The 21,938-nt window shown below is 41.0% G+C and overlaps 1 protein-coding gene across 3 annotated transcripts in view; it reads left to right on the top strand.

Moving 5' to 3' along the window:
- The window catches only part of MICU2 (mitochondrial calcium uptake 2), a 176,186-nt gene extending 169,768 nt beyond the window's left edge, over positions 1–6,418 (top strand). For all 3 annotated transcript variants that reach the window (XM_044913579.1, XM_044913581.1, XM_044913580.1), the window contains 3 exons: positions 3,952–4,060; positions 4,537–4,694; positions 6,244–6,418. In XM_044913579.1, coding sequence (XP_044769514.1) covers positions 3,952–4,060; positions 4,537–4,694; positions 6,244–6,348 — 372 coding nt within the window. In that variant the 3' untranslated portion in view covers positions 6,349–6,418. The remainder of the gene's footprint in view (positions 1–3,951; positions 4,061–4,536; positions 4,695–6,243) is intronic.
- The last annotated feature ends 15,520 nt before the right edge of the window (positions 6,419–21,938 follow it).

Consider the following 21,938-nt stretch of genomic DNA (forward strand, 5'->3'; position numbering starts at 1 on the left):
AACCCTGAAATCCCCATGGCTAACACAAGAAAGATTTCTTTCTCAATCATGGTGTGAAGCTATGCATACAGTTGCTCAGGGACCCAGACTCTCCAAGCTCCGCCATCTTGGAGCTTTACCTCTGGAAAAAACATCATCTGCAGAAGCTGTGTCAGGAAAATAAAGGAGTGAGTACATTCTAGCAATTAAATGTTTTGGCCAGAAACATCACACTTGGTTATTGGCCAGACTAATTACATGACCCCCATGTAACTGCAAAGAGGCAAAAAGGTGTAATCTTTCCTATATGCAGGAATCAAAAGAGAACCAGATATTGGTGAACACGAATGGGTTCCAATAAAAATGCTATTGGATTCTTACAAGTGACCTAGACAAACCATAAAAGTTTATATGAAAAGAATGCTGAGGGGACAAGAGCTATATGGGAAATCTCTGTACCTTCCCCTCAGTTTTGCTGTGAACCTGAAACTGCTTTAAAAAAATTAAGTCTTTAAAAAAAGAATGCCAAGATAAAGTGGCATTAGGTTAATTCACTGGCCATGTGAGGGAGAAAATGAAGGTAAATCTCTGCCTCACTCATTACTCTAAAATTCCAAATGGATCTAAGAATTAAATGTTAAAGGGAAAAATGGGGCACCTGAGTGGCTCAGTCGGTTAGGCATCTGCCTTCGGCTCAGGTCATGATCTCAGGGTCCTAGGATCGAGCCCCACATCAGGCTCCCTGCTCAACGGGGAGTCTGTTTGTCCTTTTTTCTCTGCCTCTCCTCCCCTGCTCATGCTCTCTCTTTCTCTCTCAAAAATAAATAAATAAAATCTTAGAGAAAAATGAAACTGGGTGTGTTTTTGTTTTTTTAAGATTTTATTTATTCATTTGAGACACAGAGATAGAGAGAGAGAGATGAGCAGGGGGAGAGGCAGAGAAGGAGGCTCCCTGCTGAGCCAGGAGCCCAATGTGGGGCTCAATCCCAGGACCCTGGGATCATGACCTGAGCAGAAGGCAGACACTTAACCATCTGAGCCACCCAGGTGCCCCGAAACTGAGTGTATTTAGAAGAAAACTTGGAAACAATCATCTTAGAGTGGGGTATACATATCTTTCTAGGCAAAACTCAGAAGCTTTCAAGGAAAACTTGATGAAATTGCTACCTAAAAGTTAAAATTCTATTGCTTCTCCTCATCTCCTCCCAAAATTATAATCAAAGTCAAAAGAAAAAAAATAACGAAATGGGGAGGGGAGGAATATTGGCATCACATGTAGTAGGCCCATTTCTTTAATTTATAATGAGATCTTAAAAATCAAGAACTTTGGGAGCACCTGGGTGGCTCAGTCATTTAAGTGTCTGACTCTTGATTTCAGCTCAGGTCATGATCTCAGGGTCATGAGATAGAGCCCCACATTGGGCTCTGCACTGGGTATGGAGCCTGCTTGGGGTTTTTTCTGTCCCTCTCTCTTTGCCCCTTCCCCCTCAAAAAAATTTTTAAAAATCACGAACTTTGAAGGGTCTTATATTTTGCCCTATTTAATATATAATGGGATCCTAAAAATCACTGTGTTAATAACTGTAAAGTATCTGAGGTTTTATCTATTTGGAAGTTAGCCTGTACCATTTCATGGATGCTGACAAAAGACACGTGCTTGGGTCAGAGACAAAAAAACTTTATTATTCACAGCATAGCAACAGTATGAACATCATGTTTGGTCAGTTCCTCCTCACCTCCCAAGTCCTGCGGGGACCATGTTGAGGGGCCCTTGTGGATGCTGCCCATGCACATAGCCGAGAAAGCTCATTTTCAGGAATCTGAATCTTTTATAATGGGCAGTAAGCAAAACTGTCCTCTGCTTCCAAAGGAGACATTGTCAGTATTCGAGGCTGTTCACTATACAAACATCCTTGGGAAGATAGTCTGGAATAAAAAGGTGGTTGGAGCCTTTGTTTGAAAGATGTGCAGAAACATGAGAGACCCATGGACACTTGTTTCCTAGCAATAAGTCACATAACATTAAAAATCTGGGCAAAGGACGTAAAAAAGACACAAGAAGAGAAAGCCACAAATGATTAATAAGAACATAAAACTGAAAGTGTTTCACATCAGTCACAATTCAAGACATACAGATTGAAACATTAATGGTGTACCATTTTTCACTTATCAGTAAAAGAAAAATCAGAAAGGTTGCACCCAGTGATGGCTTATGATGCAGAGAAATGGCCATTCTTATTTGTGCTAATAAGATCTCTTGTTTAAAGCAAGGGGGGTTGCCTGGGTGGCTCAGTTGGTTAAGCGTCTGACTCTTGATTTCAGTTCAGGTCATGATCTCAGGGTCCTGGGATCAAGCCCTGCTTCAGGCTCTGTACTCAGTGGGGAGTCTGCTTGAGGAGTTTCTCCTTCTCTGTCTCTGCCCCCACTCACACACACACACACTCTCTCTCTCTCTCTCAAATAAATAAATCTTTTAAAAAAAAAAAGTATAAAACAAGGTGTAGAAATGTGTGAAGAGGATGTTCCCACGTGTAAAACAGGGGTGTGTGTGTGTTCTTTTATATGAGTAGAATATAGAAGGGTACACAAAGAATTGGTAACAGTGCTTTACCTATGGGGAAGAGAACTGGAGGTTGAAGGAAGAGAGAAGACTTTATTTTTTATGCATAATATGGTTAGAATTTTTTTTACCATGTGTATATGTTACCTCTTCAAAAACTTAGTTAAAATTTTAAAAGTAAAAATTCCACAAATTCACAAAGGCTAAAAGCAGTAAAACTTGAATAAGACCACAGATAAGCAGAGGACATGATCCTGAAGGTCCCTACAAAGAGAAACTTTTCAGGAAGAGAAGAATTTATTTTCAAATTAAGAATTTTCATACTTGGGACACCTAGGTGGCTCAGTCAGTTAAGCATCTGCCTTCGGCTCAGGTCATGATCCCAGGGTCCTGGGATCAAGTCCCACATCGGGCTCCTTGCTCAGCGGGGAGCCTGCTTCTCCCTCTCTCTCTAACAAATAAATAAATTTTTTAAAAAAAGAATTTTCTTACTTTGTTTACTTTTTCAATGGAAAAACTAGTTTTTCTAACTTATTTTTTGTTTTGTTTTTATGTGTATAGGTTTTAAAGTCAGGTGAACCAAGGTTCAAATCCCCATGTACCATTTAGTAGACCTGAACAAATTACTTAATTCGTGAAAGGTTACTTACCTTAGGCTTAGAGAGGCTAAGACCATGCACATAGTAAATGGCAGAACTGAAGTTTCAACATAGGTTCCTCTAACTCCAAAACCCAGTGCTCTTACTCCGTTCTGTGTCTGTTGATAAAGCAGAAAAACAAGGAGGCAGACCACTTAACAGGATGTATTAGTTTCCTTAGGCTGCCATAACAAAATACCACAGGCTGGATGGCTTAAACAACAAATTTGTTTTCTCACATCTGGAACCTGGAAGTCTAAGATCAAGGTGCTGGCAAGTTGGTTTTGGTGAAGTCTCTCCTCCCAGTTTGCATACTTCTCACTGTGTCCTATTATGGCCTGTCCTCTGTGCATAACACACAGAGTCAGAGAGCCCTGGTGTCTCTTCGTCATTTTATCAGGATACTAGTCCTATCAGATTAGGGTTCTACCCTTATGACTTCATTTAGCCTTCATTGCCTTCCTAACAGCCCTGTCTCCAAATACAGTCATGTTGGGCGTTAGGGTTTCAACCTATGCATTTTGAGAAGACAGAATCCAGTCTGTACCACAGGGCCACCCCAGGTCTTGGCCTACTCCAGGAGACCCCTTTCACCCAGTGAGCAGTCTACACAACCATACACTGTGGCCATGCCCATTCTCTTTAATAAGACTTTCTTAGAAAGCTATAAAAGTTTAGAAGGTTTATGACAGAAACAGGACTTATGCTTATATTCTAAGATTTTTAATGTATTTACAAAATTGTAATTAAAATTCACTTTTGTTATCTTATTAGAGCATTAGTTTGGATGAGTTCAAGTCATTTTGTCATTTTACGACCCACTTGGAAGACTTTGCTATTGCTATGCAAATGTTCAGTTTAGCTCATCGTCCTGTCAGACTGGGTAAGTTTTATGACTTAATTTTTATCATCTATAAACAGTGTCACTCTATTCTTCAACTAGAACATACTGATCAAGGGGCCAGTTATCAGTAAAACAGTTGATTGGCCTTTTAATTCATTGTGGTTACTCTAGACTTAAAGCATTGACTCTCACATTTAACAATTACTTTATTTGCTTTTACTTTCCTTATTTTTCCCCTAAGAAGGAAAAGAGAATATTTAAATACCTTCTTTAAAATATTGGTTAAATTAAAATAGCCTGCTTCTCTCTCAATTACTTTCATTACATTTCTCAGCCAAATTTATTATTTCGATATGCTCTTAATGAGTATTTTTGGTTTTGTTTTACTTCCCATTAATGAACATTTAGATTTGTTTTTGCTTCTCAAATAATAAAATTTAGATGAATTCCACTTAGACTATTTCACTATTTCACCATCAGCTATGGTTGATGAGTTCTTTTATGTTTTATTTCAGCGGAGTTTAAGAGGGCTGTGAAAGTAGCAACAGGACAGGAGCTCTCAAACAATATTTTGGACACCGTCTTCAAGATCTTTGATGTGGATGGTGATGAATGTCTTAGTCATGGAGAGTTTCTCGGGGTTTTAAAAAACAGGATGCATCGAGGTTTATGGGTAAAGATTTTGAGTTTTTAAATAATTACATGTTTACATGTAATCGAATGAATGATATTTTACACCTAGAATTTGGACAAATCTATAGTCTTAAATGGAGGCTTTATCATTTATAAAGAGATTATAAGCTATGATCACAACACCAAGATACCTCCTACAGATGGAACCTCCCCCCACCGGCCAAAGCGCGCGTCAAGATACCTCCTACAGATGGAATCCAGTATTTTTCTTTGCCTTTATTTTTTATCTGAATCTAATCAGAAACCACTATTCAGAAATCATAGCCTAGAATTTTGCCTTGGGCTCTGTAGTTAAGAAACACCTAAATTCAAATCCCAACTCTGTCACTTACTAACTTCCTAATCTTGCAAAGCCACTTAATTTTTCAGAGCCTCACATTCCTCATCTGTGTACAATGAGGAAACTAATAGAATCTACTGGAAAAAAAAATTTTTAAGAATTAAGTGTAGAATATTTAGTATAGTGTCTGAGACACTTGAAGTAAACGTTAGCCATTATCACTGCATTCAAATTCACATATTGGTCTGTGGGACAAATAAAACTCACAATTTTGTTTAAAGTCTTCAGGTTGAAAACATGGGTGGAAAGAGAACTATGTGATAAGCAGGTAGTTAGGCCATAAGAGAGGAGAGAGAATGAGGGAGAGGATATGGTAGGTTCATAAACAAATCTATTTATTTACAACTCAGAAAAGCATGTTCGTTTTCCTGCTACAAACATTTATGGAAAATGAATAAATATGATTTCTATTAGCAAACATGTTTTACAAGCTTTGTAGTAGTACCCAGTACCTCATAGTTAACAGTCATATCCCTGGAAATTAAACCAGCCTTTGCAGTTAACAGTTTAATATACTAAGGAGCCTCTTTGCCATTTCTCAAGAGACATTAAATAGAAGACCTGTAAATCGATCAGAAACTTTTGCTTCCTTTTGGCAGATTTCCAGCAATGCTGTGCTCCTGTGGTCACCAGGATACAAATATTTTCTAACCTTTACTTTGTTGTTTAACTGAGAAGACCCATACAGAACCTTTTAATTCATAGAGCACTTAGGTGAATTATATTATTTCTTCTTAAGGGTTCTTATCAAATGTATTGTTTTCTTTTTTTTAACTTCGGCAAGGTTAAATCAAAGTTTTAGGCTTATAATTTTTATCCCACTTAGCTAAATAAAGTTCACCATTAAAAGGGAAACATTATAAAATATTATAAAGCATTATGAAATAATCACATTTTAAACCAATATGTGAACAAGATCACCCAAAGTCTTCATTATCTTCTTAGGGAGGAAGCTCTAATCACGTATACTTAGCTTCCATTCCCTAGTTACCCCAAGGATATTCTTACATCACGTTCACTTTTTTGTCTTTTATCCTGTCTTACTTACAATTCTGTTGCAGTTATCTTTTACAACATAATCCATCTCATGTACTTTTTGGAGGTGTGTGGGGAATAATAACAGAGCTCACATGAAATCGTGTTTCATCTTGAAGAGAATGATCTCTTTACTTTTACTTTTGGTTAACAGGTACCACAACAACAAAGTGTACAGGAATACTGGAAATGTGTGAAAAGAGAAAGCATTAAAGGAGTAAAAGAAGTCTGGAAACAAGCTGGAAGAAATCTCTTTTAGAAAAAGATAATCTGGGCGCCTGGGTGGCTCAGTTGGTTAAGCAACTGCCTTCAGCTCAGGTCATGATCCTGGAGTCCCTGGATCGAGTCCCGCATCGGGCTCCCTGCTCCGCAGGGAGTCTGCTTCTCCCTCTGACCCTCCCCCCTCTCATGTGCTCTCTCTCATTCTCTCTCTCAAATAAATAAATAAAATCTTTAAAAAAAAAAAAAAAAAGAAAAAGATAATCTGAGAATCAATACTGCTCCAAATGTCAGAATTTGGAATTTGTTTAAAATACTAGATTTTTGTCTTCTTGATTTTCTTTGTAATATAAAGATGCCTTGTATTTACCTTCTGAATCAATAATTTCTTAATAAAATTTCATTAAAGAACTTAGTAAAAATACATTCTGTCAGAGGGCCTAGAATTGAAGTAATGCTTTGTACTTTGATAAGATGGAAAACCTAGTTATTCACTGATTTCTTAGACACAGTAGTACAACGTGCTCTTTGGAAGGGTGTCAGCTAGTACTTACAGAAAAAAGTATTTGATATACAAGGCCAATATCAAGTCCAGGAGTCCTGATGTTCCCAGTAGAGCAAATTAAATTAAAAACTTCTCAGGTTTTGTCATCTGTATCTCATAACTCATAAGCTTCTTGTGTATTTTATTTCAGTTAGCTGTATATTAGTTGTCTTAAAAATAATGTGTAAATTTCAATATCCTATGTAGAAACAGAATAAAGTATTTACACAGATACAAAAATTACATGTGTTTTTTAAAGCTTTTTTTTTAAATGTAAATTCTCTCGTTAGTATTGACAACTTACTGGTTTATGTTCTTATAAACTAGTGTAATTGGTGGGGTGCCTGGCTGGCTCAGTCCGTGGAGTGTGCAACTCTTGATCTTGGGGTTGTGGGTTTGAGCCCCACGCTGGGTGTAGAGAGTACTTAAAAATAAAAAAATAAAAAAACTAGTGGGGCCCCGGAGTAGCTCGGTTGGTTGAATGTCTGACTCTTGATCTCAGCTCAGGTCTTGATCTCAGGGCCATGAGTTCAAACCCCATGTTGGGATCCACAATGAGCATGGAGCCTACTTTAAAAAAAAAAAAAAGGCAAACAAAAAACTAGTGTGATTGGGGAATCTTGATCACAAGATCAGGGTCTCATGGGATGTATTGGGTTGTGGGTAAATGTTTAAAATGGCACTAAGGGCGCCTGGGTGGCTCAGTCGGTTAAGCGACTGCCTTCGGCTCAGGTCATGATCCTGGGGTCCCGGGATCGAGTCCCGCATCGGGCTCCCTGCTTGGCGGGGGGTCTGCTTCTCCCTCTGACCCTCTCGTGCTCTCTGTCTCTCATTTTCTCTCTCAAATAAATAAATAAAATCTTAAAAAAAATGGCACTAAAAATTAATTGGCATTAAATATAAAATGCTGTTATGAATAAAATGGCATTTTTTAACACAGTAAGTGAAAATTATTTTTTTAAAATATGCTTCTCAAACAAGAATATTGCAAATATTTAAAAAATATTGCATTCCCTGATTAAATGGCTGACTCTGCGACTGGAGCAGGAAAGGTACAAGATGAACCTGGAAGTGAAGTAGTCAAAAAACAATGAGGACATACCAAAAGGGCAAGAGCCACTTGAAGGGGCCCTCCCTGGCCAAATATGATACAATATGAGTAACAAAGTAATTAATGTCAGTAATGGATCATAACCTATTGAATGAATTAAGAATCAATGACCTTAACACTGATAATCAATTGATTAATGGGACAAGAGAAACCTCTCCCTTACAGCTGCTACATGGAAAACTCCTGTTTGACAAATGCTTGAGAATGACGAGTGTTAAAAGCTTTTGTCCAATTATTATTAAAAAAAGCATTTATTTTAGTGCTGATTAGGAAACATAAATTTGTTCTAACTCACTATTTTAGGAATAACTAATTTTTGTATTTCTTTATTGTAAAACCAAACCAAGAGAAAAGATAAGCAGTGCAAATAGAGGATGTACGTCCTCCCATCATTTCCTCTTAGCCATTAAAATACTATCTGACTCTCATACGTGACTGCCCAGTTGTCCTTATGGGTAAATATTAGGGGTATAAAAGTCAAAACCTAGGATAGTTTCTGGTGTTTTCACAGTCTCAATTTTTCCAGCTTCTACCTGGCACTGACTCCCTCTGCCCACTTTTCTCAGCATCCAATGAATACTATGCTCCAGCCCTATAAAACCTCTAGCCTTTCCCCACTTACACCCATGCTTTTCATTTTCATGTTTCCCTACCTCCAAGCCTTTACATACACCAGCTTCTCCTGATGGCAATGATTTTTGCTCTCTTGTCGTTGTGGCAAAGTTTTAGAAATCCACTTGCTGTCTACATGTCAAGTATGTCTCTACTAAACTGTTAAATCAGGATTAGGAACAGTGCCTTAGTCATCTTTATATTTTTTTATATAAAATGTATATATTTTTATAATAAATATATTAAAAATATAAAATTTATGTAATTTATAAAATTTTATATAAAATATATGTTAAAAAATAATATATATAGGGGAACCTGGGTGGCTCAGTCAGTTAAGCGTCTGCCTTCACCTCAAGTCATGATCCCAGTGTCCTGGGATTGAGCCCTGCATCGGGCTCCCTGCTCCGCGGGGAGCCTGCTTCTCACTCTCCTGCTGCTGCTCCCCCTGCTTCTGCTTTCTCTCTCTCTGTTAAATAAATAAATAATCTTAAAAAAAAAAAGTTCTCATATCTAACCCCATTCTGTTTATATATATATATTTAAAATTATATATATATTATATATATAATATATATATAATTTTAATATTTTAAATCTAGCTGAGTACCTGGCTTATAGAAGGCATCCAACAAATATTTGTATAAAGGAAGGAAGAGGAGAATGGGACAGAAAGGAGTGGAAGAGAAATAGGGAGGGAAGGCAGGCTTTTTTTTTTTTTTAAGATTTTATTTATTTATTTGACAGAGAGAGACACAGCGAGAGAGGGAACACAAGCAGGGGGAGTGGGAGAGGGAGAAGCAGGCTTCCCGCAGAGCAGGGAGCCCGACATGGGGCTCGATCCCAGGACCCTGGGATCATGACCTGAGCTGAAGGCAGATGCTTAACGACTGAGCCATGCAGGTGCCCCGGGAAGGAAGGCTTTTAACGTCCGTCAATAAGTACACAAACAAGAACCTGCCGGGTTGCCAAACATAAAATGGTGAATTAAGACAAATGGTCACTGTTGTCGTGGAACTTATAGTCTAAAGGTAGAGACTGAAAACTAACGAGGAAACTTTTTTAAAGATTTTATTCATTTATTTGAGAGAGAGAGCATGAGCGGGGGACGGACAGAAGGAGAAGCCGACTCCCCACTGAGCACAGAACCTGACGCGGGGCTCCATCCCAGACTCCAGGATCATGACCTGAGTCCAAAACTGAAGTTTAACTGACTGAGCCACCTGGGCGCCCCTAACCAGAAAACTTTTTAAATATATCATCATAAATTAAGACTTTTTAATAATAAAGCAGTGTTAGAGAACAGAGGAGTAGACTTTCTTAAAACAGGAGTTTTCAGGGACTGAGAAAATTTTCAATTTTCCAAGACAAAAGGAGATGTTCTACAACCAAAAAATGAATAATTCATTTTCATCATTATCGTATGATTGCTGCAAACAACTTGATCCCATTTGAAAAGGATATGGATAAAATATTTGTATCAAATAAGCAAACTAGGTTTGCTAGTGTCTCCTCTTAGCAGTGTGGAGACAGTCACCTTGAAAGCAGCTGCACTTTCTAATCTGAACTGAATCTTCGGTCCTTTCCTTTTCTCTGATTTTATGGAATAAATGATCATTGAGTCTCCTGATATTTTGGTGGTTAGCTTGTACTTCTCTGCTTATCTTGAAAGCAGGGAGGGTGGCAGTTATCCTATCCTGAGCCCTGCCTCCACCTCTTTTCTCCTTGTCCACTCCCTTAGGAGATTTCATTCTCACCTCTGGCTTCTGTTCCCTCCCCTGAATTTCTGGCCCAGTTACCTTCTGGATGTCTCCCATTTTGTTGGTCCAACTCAACATGTCCAAAACTGACCTGATCATCTCCCCCTCTTTTCCCAAACCTTGCTTCTTCACACATGTCCCTCTGTTTCAGTGAGTGTCTCTCAATAGACCAAAGCGGGAACCAAGCAGTTGTCCTAGAATCTTATACTCCCTTATTCCTCCATATTGAATGAAGTCCTGTCAATTCTACTTCCTCAAAATCTCCCAAACTTGTTCTCCACCTTCCAGCCCCATTGCCACTGCCTTAGTTCAGGCCCTGAGTGGTTAGTTATTACTTAGATCACCACAACAGAATCCTGGTACCCTCCAGGCCTGGCCCCCAATAAAAGCACAGTGATTCAGCATCCACGCTGGTGTTAGACTACCTGGATTCAATCTCAGCTCCATCACTTGACAATTTCCTAATCTTTGGCAAGGTACTTAACTTTTATGTGCCCAGTTGCTCATCTAAAAAGTGGGAATGATTGTAATTCCAATGTAATAGTGTGTTACGAAGATTAAATGAGACATACGTAAAATGCATGGGAGCAAATCTTCATTATGTGTTAAATTACTGTTGTTAACTTCTTTCACCAGATTTAATTTTTTTTTAAGATTTATTTATTTTAGAGAGAGAATGAGAGAGAGTGAATGAGCAGAGGGAGGGAGAGAGGGAGAGGGAAAGAGGGAGAGGGAGAGAGGGAATCTGCAGCAGATGCCACACTGAGTGCAGAGCCCATCATGGGGCTCAGTCTCATGACCCTTAGATCATGACCTGAGCCGAAATCAACTGAGCCACCCAGGTGCCTCACACCAGATTAATTTTTCTAAAACAAATCTGATCATGTCACCACTACTGACAATCCTATGACACTACAGTCACTACAAAATAAAATGCAACTCCTACATGATCTTGCCCCCCCCCCCCCCACCTACTTCTCTGGCCTCATCTCCTAAACCTCCCCCACACATCTTACACCAAAATTACTTGCTAGCACCCCTGCTGGCCATGTTCTCACTCTCCAAGTATTTGGACTTGCTAGTGCTCTGGAAGATGTTCCCACCTGGCTACCTTCTTCAAGTCCTACTTCATTTGTGAAGTTTCCAATTTTTCTCCCTGCTTTTCTCTCAAACTCATTTAGGCATTCCCTCTCTCAGCTCCCTCAGCATCTTTTTTCCACCTCTTTCAAATCTCACCAAGTATACTGGAATTTTTCATTTGCCTCTCTCACTCAACTAATAGCTCATTAAGAACAAGGACCGGGCGCCTGGGTGGCTCAGTTGGTTAAGCGACTGCCTTCGGCTCAGGTCATGATCCTGGAGTCCCGGGATCGAGTCCCGCATCGGGCTCCCTGCTCAGCGGGGAGTCTGCTTCTCCCTCTGACCCTCCTCCCTCTCATGCTCTCTGTCTCTCATTCTCTCTGTCTCAAATAAATAAATAAAATCTTTAAAAAAAAAAAAAAGAACAAGGACCTATAGTTCTTTGAATACCATCTCCCCAGCATCCATCAAAGAGCTGGCACATAGTTGTTGCTCAAAAAATATGTGAGAAATAAAGAATAAAAAAGGAAAAGGAGGGAGGGAGGAAGAAAAAGTGAGACAAGTAATATTCCCATATGTGCATGACTTTTCCTGATATTTCAGCTTTTCTGTTACAAGACTGGGCAGGAAAAAGAGAAGAGCCCTCTTAGGAGCTGTCTTCTCAGAACTATAAGACAGCTCTGGTTTGGCCTCTGCCTTGGACATAGAGGACAAATGAGAGAATCTGGCCAGGGGCTCTGCTATGGTTGGAAGACAGAATAGGTGCTAGAGATGGAAACAAAATTGAAGTGCCGTCCCGAAAGTTAGAAAGAAATAGGTTTACCCTCTGGGAGTTAAATCAAATAAGCAAAACATAATGTAGAGAGTGATGTCAAGGAAGATGGCAGAGTAGGAAACTAAGAATTTGTACCTCCACCTAAACAACTATCAAACTGGCAGGAACTGTCTCAAGTTACTATTTTGGAACTCTGGAGCTCAGTAGAAGAGGTTCAGCACGTGGGAGAACTCCGTGAAGAAGCTGGTAAATTCTGGTGAATTTGAGCCTTTTGCAAGGTTGCAGTTACCAGCCCAGGAGCAGGCAGCTGTGGACGTAGCAGCCTACATTCCTGGTGTGCCTTACTAGACCCAGGGTGGGCAAAAAGAACATTGTGTAGATAGCTGATGGCTGCTTTTGCTCACCGAAGGACCAGAGGTCAGCCATTTTTGAACACCCACTTCCTAGGAGCAGCTTCCCAGCTACCAGGGATTTAAAAAGACAAGACCTTTTTCTTCTTCCTCTCAGGAGCCAGAGATTTAAGGAAATTTTTGTCAGGTCAATGGCTGGCCACAGAGAAAATGGAAGACTTCAGTGACCACAAAACAAGAAATACACGCTTTTTAAAAATAGTTTGGAAAAGCCACAAGAGGATGGATCTATCCACAAAAAAGCAAAAACAAGCAATCCCAGAGGAATGGGAGAATTAGGTTTCAAGAGCTCCTACAACATATACTTAGAATGTTGAGTGCTCAACAAAAAATTATGGAATATACAAAGCAACTGGCAAGTATGACCCATTCACAGGAAAAAAAGAATTTCACAGAAACCATCCCTGAAGAAGCCCAGATACTGGAATTAATAGTCAAAGACATTAAATTAACTGCCTTAAATATGTTCAATGAGCTAAAGGCAACCGTGGACAAAGACTAAAGGAAATCAGGAAAATGATGTCTGGGCAAAATGAGAATGTTAATAAAGAGATATTATGAAAAGCAACCAAACAGATCACTAGAGGGATTCAGCAGCAGATGGATCTGAGTGGCTAAAAAAGAAATGTTTGCCCACTAGTAACCAGAGAAATGCAAATTAAAACAAGATACCAATTTACACCTTATCAGATTGGCAAAAAATAGGAATCTGATAATACCCAATGTTCATGTGGATGTGGAGCAACAGAATCCCTTCCTCATGTGCTACTGGTTAGAAAACAATCTGACAGGCTTTGGTGAAATTAAGTACATGTTCAACCTGTGACTCAGAAGCCTCCCTCTTGGACAGATGCCCTCAGAGAAACGAGCACAAATCTACAAGAGGGTGTGTCCGAAGATGTTCATCCCTGGATTAACTGTAGTAGTAGGAAGGTGGAGGAACACAAGTGTCCACCACTAAGAGATGCATAAGTAAAATGTGGTGAGTGCATGCTGAGGAATACTAGGTAGAACAGAGAACTATAAACCAGAACAACATGGATAAATCTTCAAAATATAATATTGACTTTAAAAGGGAAAAAAAAAAACAAATAAGACTGATAACAAATACAATTTACCCAAATTTGAAATACATACAAGAACGACAATATTGGCAGAGGGGAGGATGGGAGGGAATGGCTGGGGAAAATGAATAAAGAGGAAAACAAATAAATAAAAAAAATTTTTTTAAATAGACTCCCTTTTTTTAAAGATTTTATTTATTTATTTGACAGAGAGAAAGAGAGAACAAATGAGCACAAGCAGGGGGAGCAGGAGAGGGAGAAGCAGGCTCCCTGACGAGCGGGGAGCCCGATGCAGGGCTCGATCCCAGGACCCTAGGATCATGACCTGAGCCGAAGGTAGCCGTTTACCCAACTGAGCCACCCAGGTGCCCCACAAATAAATAAAAACTCTTAAAAAATAAATAAAATGAGAGAGGCATTGCTTAGACCAATAATGATGGTGTGCCTCAAAATAAGAAGTATGACTAACTCAACACTATGCACCTGAGGTCCAATATAAAACAAAAATATAGGGACACTGGGTGACTCAGTCGGTTAAGCATCTGCCTTTGGCTTGGGTCATGATCCGCAGGTCCTGGGATGGAGCCCCACATTGAGCTCCCTGCTCTGCGGGGAGCCCGCTTCTCCCTTTGCCTGCCACTCCCCCTGCTTGTGTTCTCTCTCTCTCTGACAAATAAATAAATAAAATTAAAAAAAAAAAAAAGAATTACAGGGCGCCTGGGTGGCTCAGTTGGTTAAGCGACTGCCTTCGGCTCAGGTCATGATCCTGGAGTCCCTGGATCGAGTCCCGCATCGGGCTCCCTGCTCGGCAGGGAGCCTGCTTCTCCCTCTGACCCTCCCCCCTCTCACGTGCTCTCTCTCTCTCTCATTCTGTCTCAAATAAATAAATAAAATCTTTAAAAAAAAAAAAAGAATCACAGCCTAAAGGATCTGAGGTAGGCAACATCACCTAGTAAAATGGCTTCATATTATAATTTAATAGAGTATATTAGTATATCCAAAGAAAATTTCTCTCAGGCTCTTACACTGGACCTCTCTTCAGAAACCACACAAGCAAGAAGAGAATGGACCAAAATACTCATAAGAGTTAGAAAGAAAAAACCCACCAACCTAGAATCCTGTATCTAGCAAAATCATCCTTCAAAAGTGAAGCCAATGAACAAAAATTCTCAGACAAAAATTGAGGGAATTTGTTGCCAGTGTACCAGCTTTGCAGGAAATGTTAAAAGAAATCCTTCAGAAAGAAAGAAAATTATGGGGGTAACTGGGTGGCTCAGTCTAAGCATCCCTGTTCTTCAGGGAGCCTGCTTCTCCCTTTCCCACTCCCTCTGCTTGTGTTCCCTCTCTTGCTGTGTCTCTCTCTGTCAAATAAATAAATAAAATCTTAAAAAAAAAAAAAAGAAAAATTATGGAGGTCAGAAACTCAGCTCTGCATAATTGGACAGTACTAGAGAAGGCATAAATGAAGTTTTTTTTCTTATTCTTTATTGATCTAACAGATCTAATTGGTTTGCTCAAAATAATAACAGCAACAATGTCTTGGGTGATTCTGGATTACCAGTTTGTAGATAAGTGAAATGAATGACAGCAATGCTGTAATCGCTGGACATGAGGGAGGAATTGGCAACACCCTGTTATAATGTACCTGCAGGACCCAGCAGCGTCTATGAAGTGTATAGTGTTCTTTGACATGGGGACACAGATTAGTTGTAAATGTATATTGAAAACTCTAGGGTAACCACTAAAAAAATAACCTATTTAGGTTACTTTCAAAGGCTTCCCCTAACAGTAAAATATGAACTGCTACCATGTCCCAAGGCTCTTCCTCCCCTTCCCCCTGATTCTCCCAACATTATCTCCCATTGCTCTCCTTCTTGCTGCCACCGTGGCCATTTTGTTTCTCCTGGAACCACCGCCCCCCGCCCCCCCCCCCCCCCCCGTCCCTGGGCTCACTCCTGCCTCAAGCTGTTTGCCCCTGCTATTCACTTGCCCTATACGGTTCTGACTCTGGGTCTCCCATGCGACTCACTCTTCTACTCGCTGCTCTCTGCTCTATTTTTTTTTTTTTAATTTTATTTATTTATTTATTTGAGAGAGAGAGATAGCAAGAGAGAACACAAGCAGGTGGTGTGGGGAGAGGGAGAAGCAGGCTTTCTGCTGAGCAGGGAGCCCTGCCTAGGGCCTAGATCCCAAGACCCTGGGATCATGACCTGAACCAAAGGCAGACGCTTAACGACTGAGCCACCCAGGCGCCCCTGCTCAAACTATTCTTATCAAAGAGACTTTCACAGACCAATGCCCATCCTCTTATGATCTCCAATCACTCCATCTTCTTACTCTATTTTTTCTTTATAGAACTTTATCATCCCCTACAAGTATATATGTACATAATTTTTAATTTGACTATTCTCTGTCTATGCTCTTAGAATTTCTGCTCCATAAGAGTAGGAAATTTTTTTCACCATTTTTCTTATTCTCATTTAACACTTAAAAGAACACCTGGCACATAGTAGATGCTCAACAAATATTTTTGAATCACTCAATAAATAAATCAGGAAGAGCTATGGACCAGCTATGGAAGCATAGAAAAGACACCACAGAAATAAGCAATGTGGGGCGCCTGGGTGGCTCAGTTGGTTAAGGGTCTGCCTTCAGTTCAGGTCATGATCCCAGGAACCTGGGATGGAGCCTTGTATCAGGCTCCCTGCTCAGTTGGGGACCCTGCTTCTCCTTCTCCCTCTGCCTGCAGCTCCCCCTGTTTGTGCTGTCTCTCTGTGTCAAATAAATAAAATCTTAAATTAAAAAAAAAAAAAAAAAAGGAGGGCGCCTGGGTGGCTCAGTTGGTTAAGCGACTGCCTTCAGCTCAGGTCATGATCCCAGGGTCCTGGGATCGAGTCCCACATCGGGCTCCCTGCTCTGCGGGAAGCCTGCTTATCCCTCTCCCACTCCCCCTGCTTGTGTTCCCTCTCTCGCTGTGTCTCTCTCTCTGTCAAATAAATAAAAAAAATCTTTAAAAAAAAAAAAAAAAAGGAATAAAGCAATGCAATGCAGAACTTACCAGAGAGAGGGAGGCTGATCAGTGAAGCATCCTTCTGAGACAGATCTATCCCTATTAAAAGATTAGCACATCAAGCTATCAGAGCCTGTGGTTATCAAGGCTCACATAGTTAGTGCTCCCTGTTCTTATTTTATGCTCACCAAACAACCTTCTGATAATCTGGTTCTATCTCGTCTGCTTACAGGGATGAACAACTCTGGTCAGGGGGTGCCTGGGTGGCTCGGTCAGTTAAGCGTCTGCCTTGGCTCAGGTCATGATCCCGGGGTCCTGGGATCCGGTCCTGCATGGGGCTCCCTGCTCAGCGGGGCGCCTGCTTCTTCCTCCGCCCCACCCCCTGCTCGTGCTCTCTCCCTATCTCTCTCTCTCTCTCTCAAACAGATAAATAAAATCTTAAAACAAAAACAAAACAAAACAAAACAAAAAAAACCTCTGGTCAGGCCAGTCTTTCCTGACCATCCTATGACCTTGATGTGGTCCTTCCCATGGGTATTCGTTAGGGCTCTTGGACACAAACAGTAGAAAACTGTTCTGAAATAGGTTATACGAAAGAAGAATTTATTGAAAGCATGGAGAGGTGTGTCACATAGTCAGACCCTGGGAAGGTCAGAGGAGCAGCGGGAATTAGAAATTTCTAACTCCAGCCCAGGACCTGAAAACCACTAGAACTTTCACAGTCCTTTGCTCCTCTCTGCCTGTGAATCATTTCATTCTCTTTCACTGCCCAGGCAGCAGAGGACCAACTAGGCTCTCTCTGAAATTCGGAAATTCCAGGGGAAGGTACTGATTGGCTGGCCATCTGGCTCATGTTCCATCCCAGACCAATCAACTGTGGCCAGAAGGGTGGGGTCTATAAGAACACTGCAGCTTCTAGGGGTCCGCAGGGTTGGAGTGTGGCGGAGGAGGGGCCTTTTCTAAAAGAAGGGGTTGCTGCTTTCAGAAGAATGTGAAGGTACTGGGCAGATACACGGTCGATTTTTCTCCACAAGTTGAAATTCTGTGAGCTGAAACCAGTTTAGGAGTCTCTAGAGGCATGCAGGGCAAGCTAGTACTCGGCGCTAAAGGAGCAAGGTGAAACTTACAAAGAAGTTTCAGGAAAACTTTCAAGAAATTGGCTGCCTGGCCAAAAAAAGCATACAGCTGAGCAAGTTACTCCTAAAGTTCAATATACTTAACCCTTTTTCACCAATACATTTGAAAGCATGCAATAAATTAAGAGCTATGTATAAGGTTTTTTTTTTTAAGATTTTTATTTATTTGACAGAGAGAGACACAGCGAGAGAGGGAACACAAGCAGGGGGAGTGGGAGAGGGAGAAGCAGGCTCCCCGCTGAGCAGGGAGCCCGATGCGGGGCTCGATCCCAGGACCCTGGGATCACGACCTGAGCCGAAGGCAGACGCTTAACGACTGAGCCACCCAGGCGTCCCTATGTATAAGGTTTTAATTTGATTTGTGTATTTGATTTTTTCCCTCCTCTTGCTAGAGCATGTTTTAGACTTTACGTGGGGCCAAGAAGTGAAATAGTACGACAATTGGGGTAAGCTGAGAGCTAGGCCTTCAGCTGCCAGCCCTTGAGTCTTCCTCTGCAAGCCTCCAGGTATCCCATATGCTAGTAGAAGCACGAGGGCCTGGAATCCTTCTCCCAGTGATACGTGAAACCTTTCTCCGGACTCCAGCCTTTTCCAAAGAAAAGCAGAACCAATATCAACAAATGCACATGTTGAACAGCTGAGCTGAACGCCACCTTTGGAGAGTTACCTCCACATTCTCTCGCCTCTCCTCTTAAGTGGCAGATATTTACCTCTAACCTGTAATGGCTACAAGGATTTTTAAAGAAATTTCCCTGATGTTACCTGGGGAGCTGGAAGGCAAACTAGAAAGTCGGAGTTTGATGCCAGTAAGGAAAAAGGCGAATAGACCGGGGCCGCACAGGGCAGGCAAGGGGTTAGGTTTTGTTTAGTGGAAATTACCTGTGCTCAAAAGCTGGAGTGCAAATCAACACCAATACCACCCCAACGCCAAAAGGATGAGATTTAAAAAAAAAAAAAGTAGTAGAAAAACTTAAAGAATCCTTGTAGAGAGCAAAATGGAGTCTCTCATGTCAAGCGAGAGCCCGTGTCAAGCAATGACACAAGCCGCCGGGACCAATGTCAGCTGACCCTCCAGAACTGATAACGAGCAGAACCAGAGGTCCGCAGAGACCCCAAACTGATTATATCCCTTTAAAAAGGGAAGGGTTTGGCAGCAAACTGTCAGACTCTTCAGACCTGACCCCTCTATATCTGACCACTTCAAAAAGGCAACCGCTGCCTAAGGCTCTGTCCCTTGGATGTCGGAGCAGAACCGAGAGCCTTCCCTGCCTGAACGCCGTAAGCAGTGAGTGTGGAGAGCTGACCCCGACCAGCCTGAGACCTTGGCTCAACTGCGCGCCCACAGACGGACTTCGAGTTTAGTTCATTAACTTCCTACACCCTTCTGTTATCTTGTTTGTCATGTGGTTTGTCTTCTGTCCTGCTCTGTGTGCCGTGTAAGAAGCCAAGCTTAGTCCCATGGTGAAACGTCATTGAGTTTGGAATCCTGAACCAGCTTTATAATTGAGGTTTAACTTTGCTTTATGACTGAATAAAGCTGACATTGTGAAAAGACACAACTCGTGTGTGCTCCTTCACAGCGTGCTCATGACAATCCTGCAAATCACTTGCAGTAGCTCTGCAGTTCATTGAAAATCATTAAAGCACACACACACACACACACACAAAATCCTAAATATGAATGTTCCACAAGATGGCAGTCTTGCTTTTCCAAAATGTTTATCTGCCTTGGGCACCAAGCATGATCTTTAACAGAAAAACCAAGCAAATGTACAGAAAATTATAGAACATTTCAAACACAACTTCACTATTGAAGGAGAAGAACTGTGGGAGACTTTGGACTGACTTTAGACCCACACGCCTAAAGTAAATATTTACCAGCTCTTAGAGAAATAAACAGTGAGTTACCGTAATTATCACCAACAAGTGCTGTTTGTAACAGGTTACTCAGTGAGGAAGGAAATTAATCTTTGGAATCACTAGGTGACACTTTGTAATTGGGCAGGTTATTTCTTCAGCAGCATTAGAATCAAACCTTTACTGAAAGCTCCTCTGTTCGATGCACTCTGCTAGGTGCTAGTCCTCCTTCTCTAAGAGTTTTCTTTCCAAAAGGATGGAAACGGGAGAAAATATTTTGCTTATAACATTCATACCACCTAGATTTATATAATATTTAGATGCTCAATATTGCAGGGAAAAAAGGATTAATTAATAACTCCATTATTGTTTGCAGAATGTCATAGAACTCTCCCCAACTACAAATTTTACAATCCAAAGAGTATTAAAGGAATGCTCATTGCAGTATCATTTCAAATAAGAAAAATTTGGACCCAACTTGAATATACAGCCCCATGAAAATGAATAAATAAACCGTGCTATAGTTGTGTTGTGGATTTCTAGGCAGCTGTCAAAATGATGAATGAATCAAGTTACAGGATTCTGCTGGTCACTAAGCTATCGTCTCTGGGTCCCAGCCCCTCCCCTCCACACGCTCTGCTTTCTGATGCTGGGCTGACCCTGCAAAGCCTGTTTCCCCTTTGCTGTGAGGCTCTGCGCAGCTGGAGGAGCTGGAGCTGTCCTGGCTGTGTCCCCGCAGTCACAGCCTTTGCCCTGGCAGCAGATGGTACCAGTCTCTCGCTTTTGTTGTTATTGTTTTAGAGCTTCCAGAACAAGCTCATTGTGTCCTGGAGGATGAGCACTGAGTGGCAGGCGCCCCCTCCCTGAGCGGGACAGGGCCTTTCCTTGAAGCTTCCAGACTCTGACACACCTAACCTTTCCCTTTGTTCCCCTAGCCTGAGGAGCCATAGCTCTTGCTACAGGTCCTTTCTCTGTGTCACCCTTTGCTTTTTTAGTTCTCTAACACCTGTTCGACCCATTCCTTAATATTATATTTCCTCTGTTGAAATACTTCTCACCGACCCTGGCTGATATAATGACCATATAGCAGGAATTATAGATATATAATATAGATAGATGATACATAGGAAGACAGAGGGATTCATATATACATATTAGAACATACGTGCATATATACATACAAGCCTATATCTACATTGTTGTACATATGCTACATCTATACCCATAGGCATGCATTGTACTTAAAATTTCATCTATTCCTCACAACAAATGCTGTGAGACAGATGCTATTACTCCTGTCATATGAAGGAAGAAAGTGAGTCTCAGGGAGCTGAGATAAATTTCACAATAGTACATAGCTAGTAAGTGATGAAGCTGGGATTTGAGTCCAAATATCACCACTCCACAATCTATCTTTTTTCTACTCTGTTCAAAGTCGGTTTATCCTGAAGAGTGCTCTATATCAAAGGTCAGTCCCTAGGCTAGTCCACAAATGTGGGTTTTTTTTACCTCATAATACAAACTATAACACTATTCAAATAACACCAGAAAATATAACCATCATATACAAGATTGCCTCCATGATTGAAGTTATGGGGAGTTCGAGAAAAATTGGGAAAACATGGATATCCATAATTCCAGGGCACTTGTCATTCATTTGTTCAATTAATATGATTTAGTGCCTTTTGTGTCCCTGGCAATGCTCTGGTAAGCAAAATAGAACCTAATCACTCTGTCAAAAAGTTTACAGTCTGGGGAAAGTGATTGTTTTTAATTAAATAATCTCCCATAGGAGAGGTACCTGAGTGTATTATACAGAGATTTAACATAGATAAACTGCATGACTGCAGGGCAGTTCCAAATGCTGACCCCTCTACACACACACACACACACACACACACACACTCACACTCACACACACACACACTCGCACTCACACACACAAAAGCTTGGCGTCTACGCATCTCCTGTGGAGCATGGCGTGTCCTCCCTGCTTTTGTTTTCCAAGCACTTGTCAGCTCTTAATCGGAAGTGATTGTAGAGAGATATCACAGCAGTAGAGACTGTGGAGTTGTATAATGTTTCCTGAAAACATGCTCTTCTCTCATAAGGAGTCAATCAATGTTTCCAACAGCAGCAGCCAAGCCCAGACTTTTCTCTGTCAGCTACACGCAATCAGTAACACATGCCTGGACTGATCGATGAATAAGTGGCCAGGAGGCCTTCTGGGGGACAGACTTCCAGATGTGCAGACATAAATGTAACCAAACC

The sequence above is a fragment of the Neomonachus schauinslandi genome, chromosome 3 (genome assembly GCF_002201575.2).
Source record: "Neomonachus schauinslandi chromosome 3, ASM220157v2, whole genome shotgun sequence".
NCBI classification, from domain to species: domain Eukaryota; kingdom Metazoa; phylum Chordata; class Mammalia; order Carnivora; family Phocidae; genus Neomonachus; species Neomonachus schauinslandi.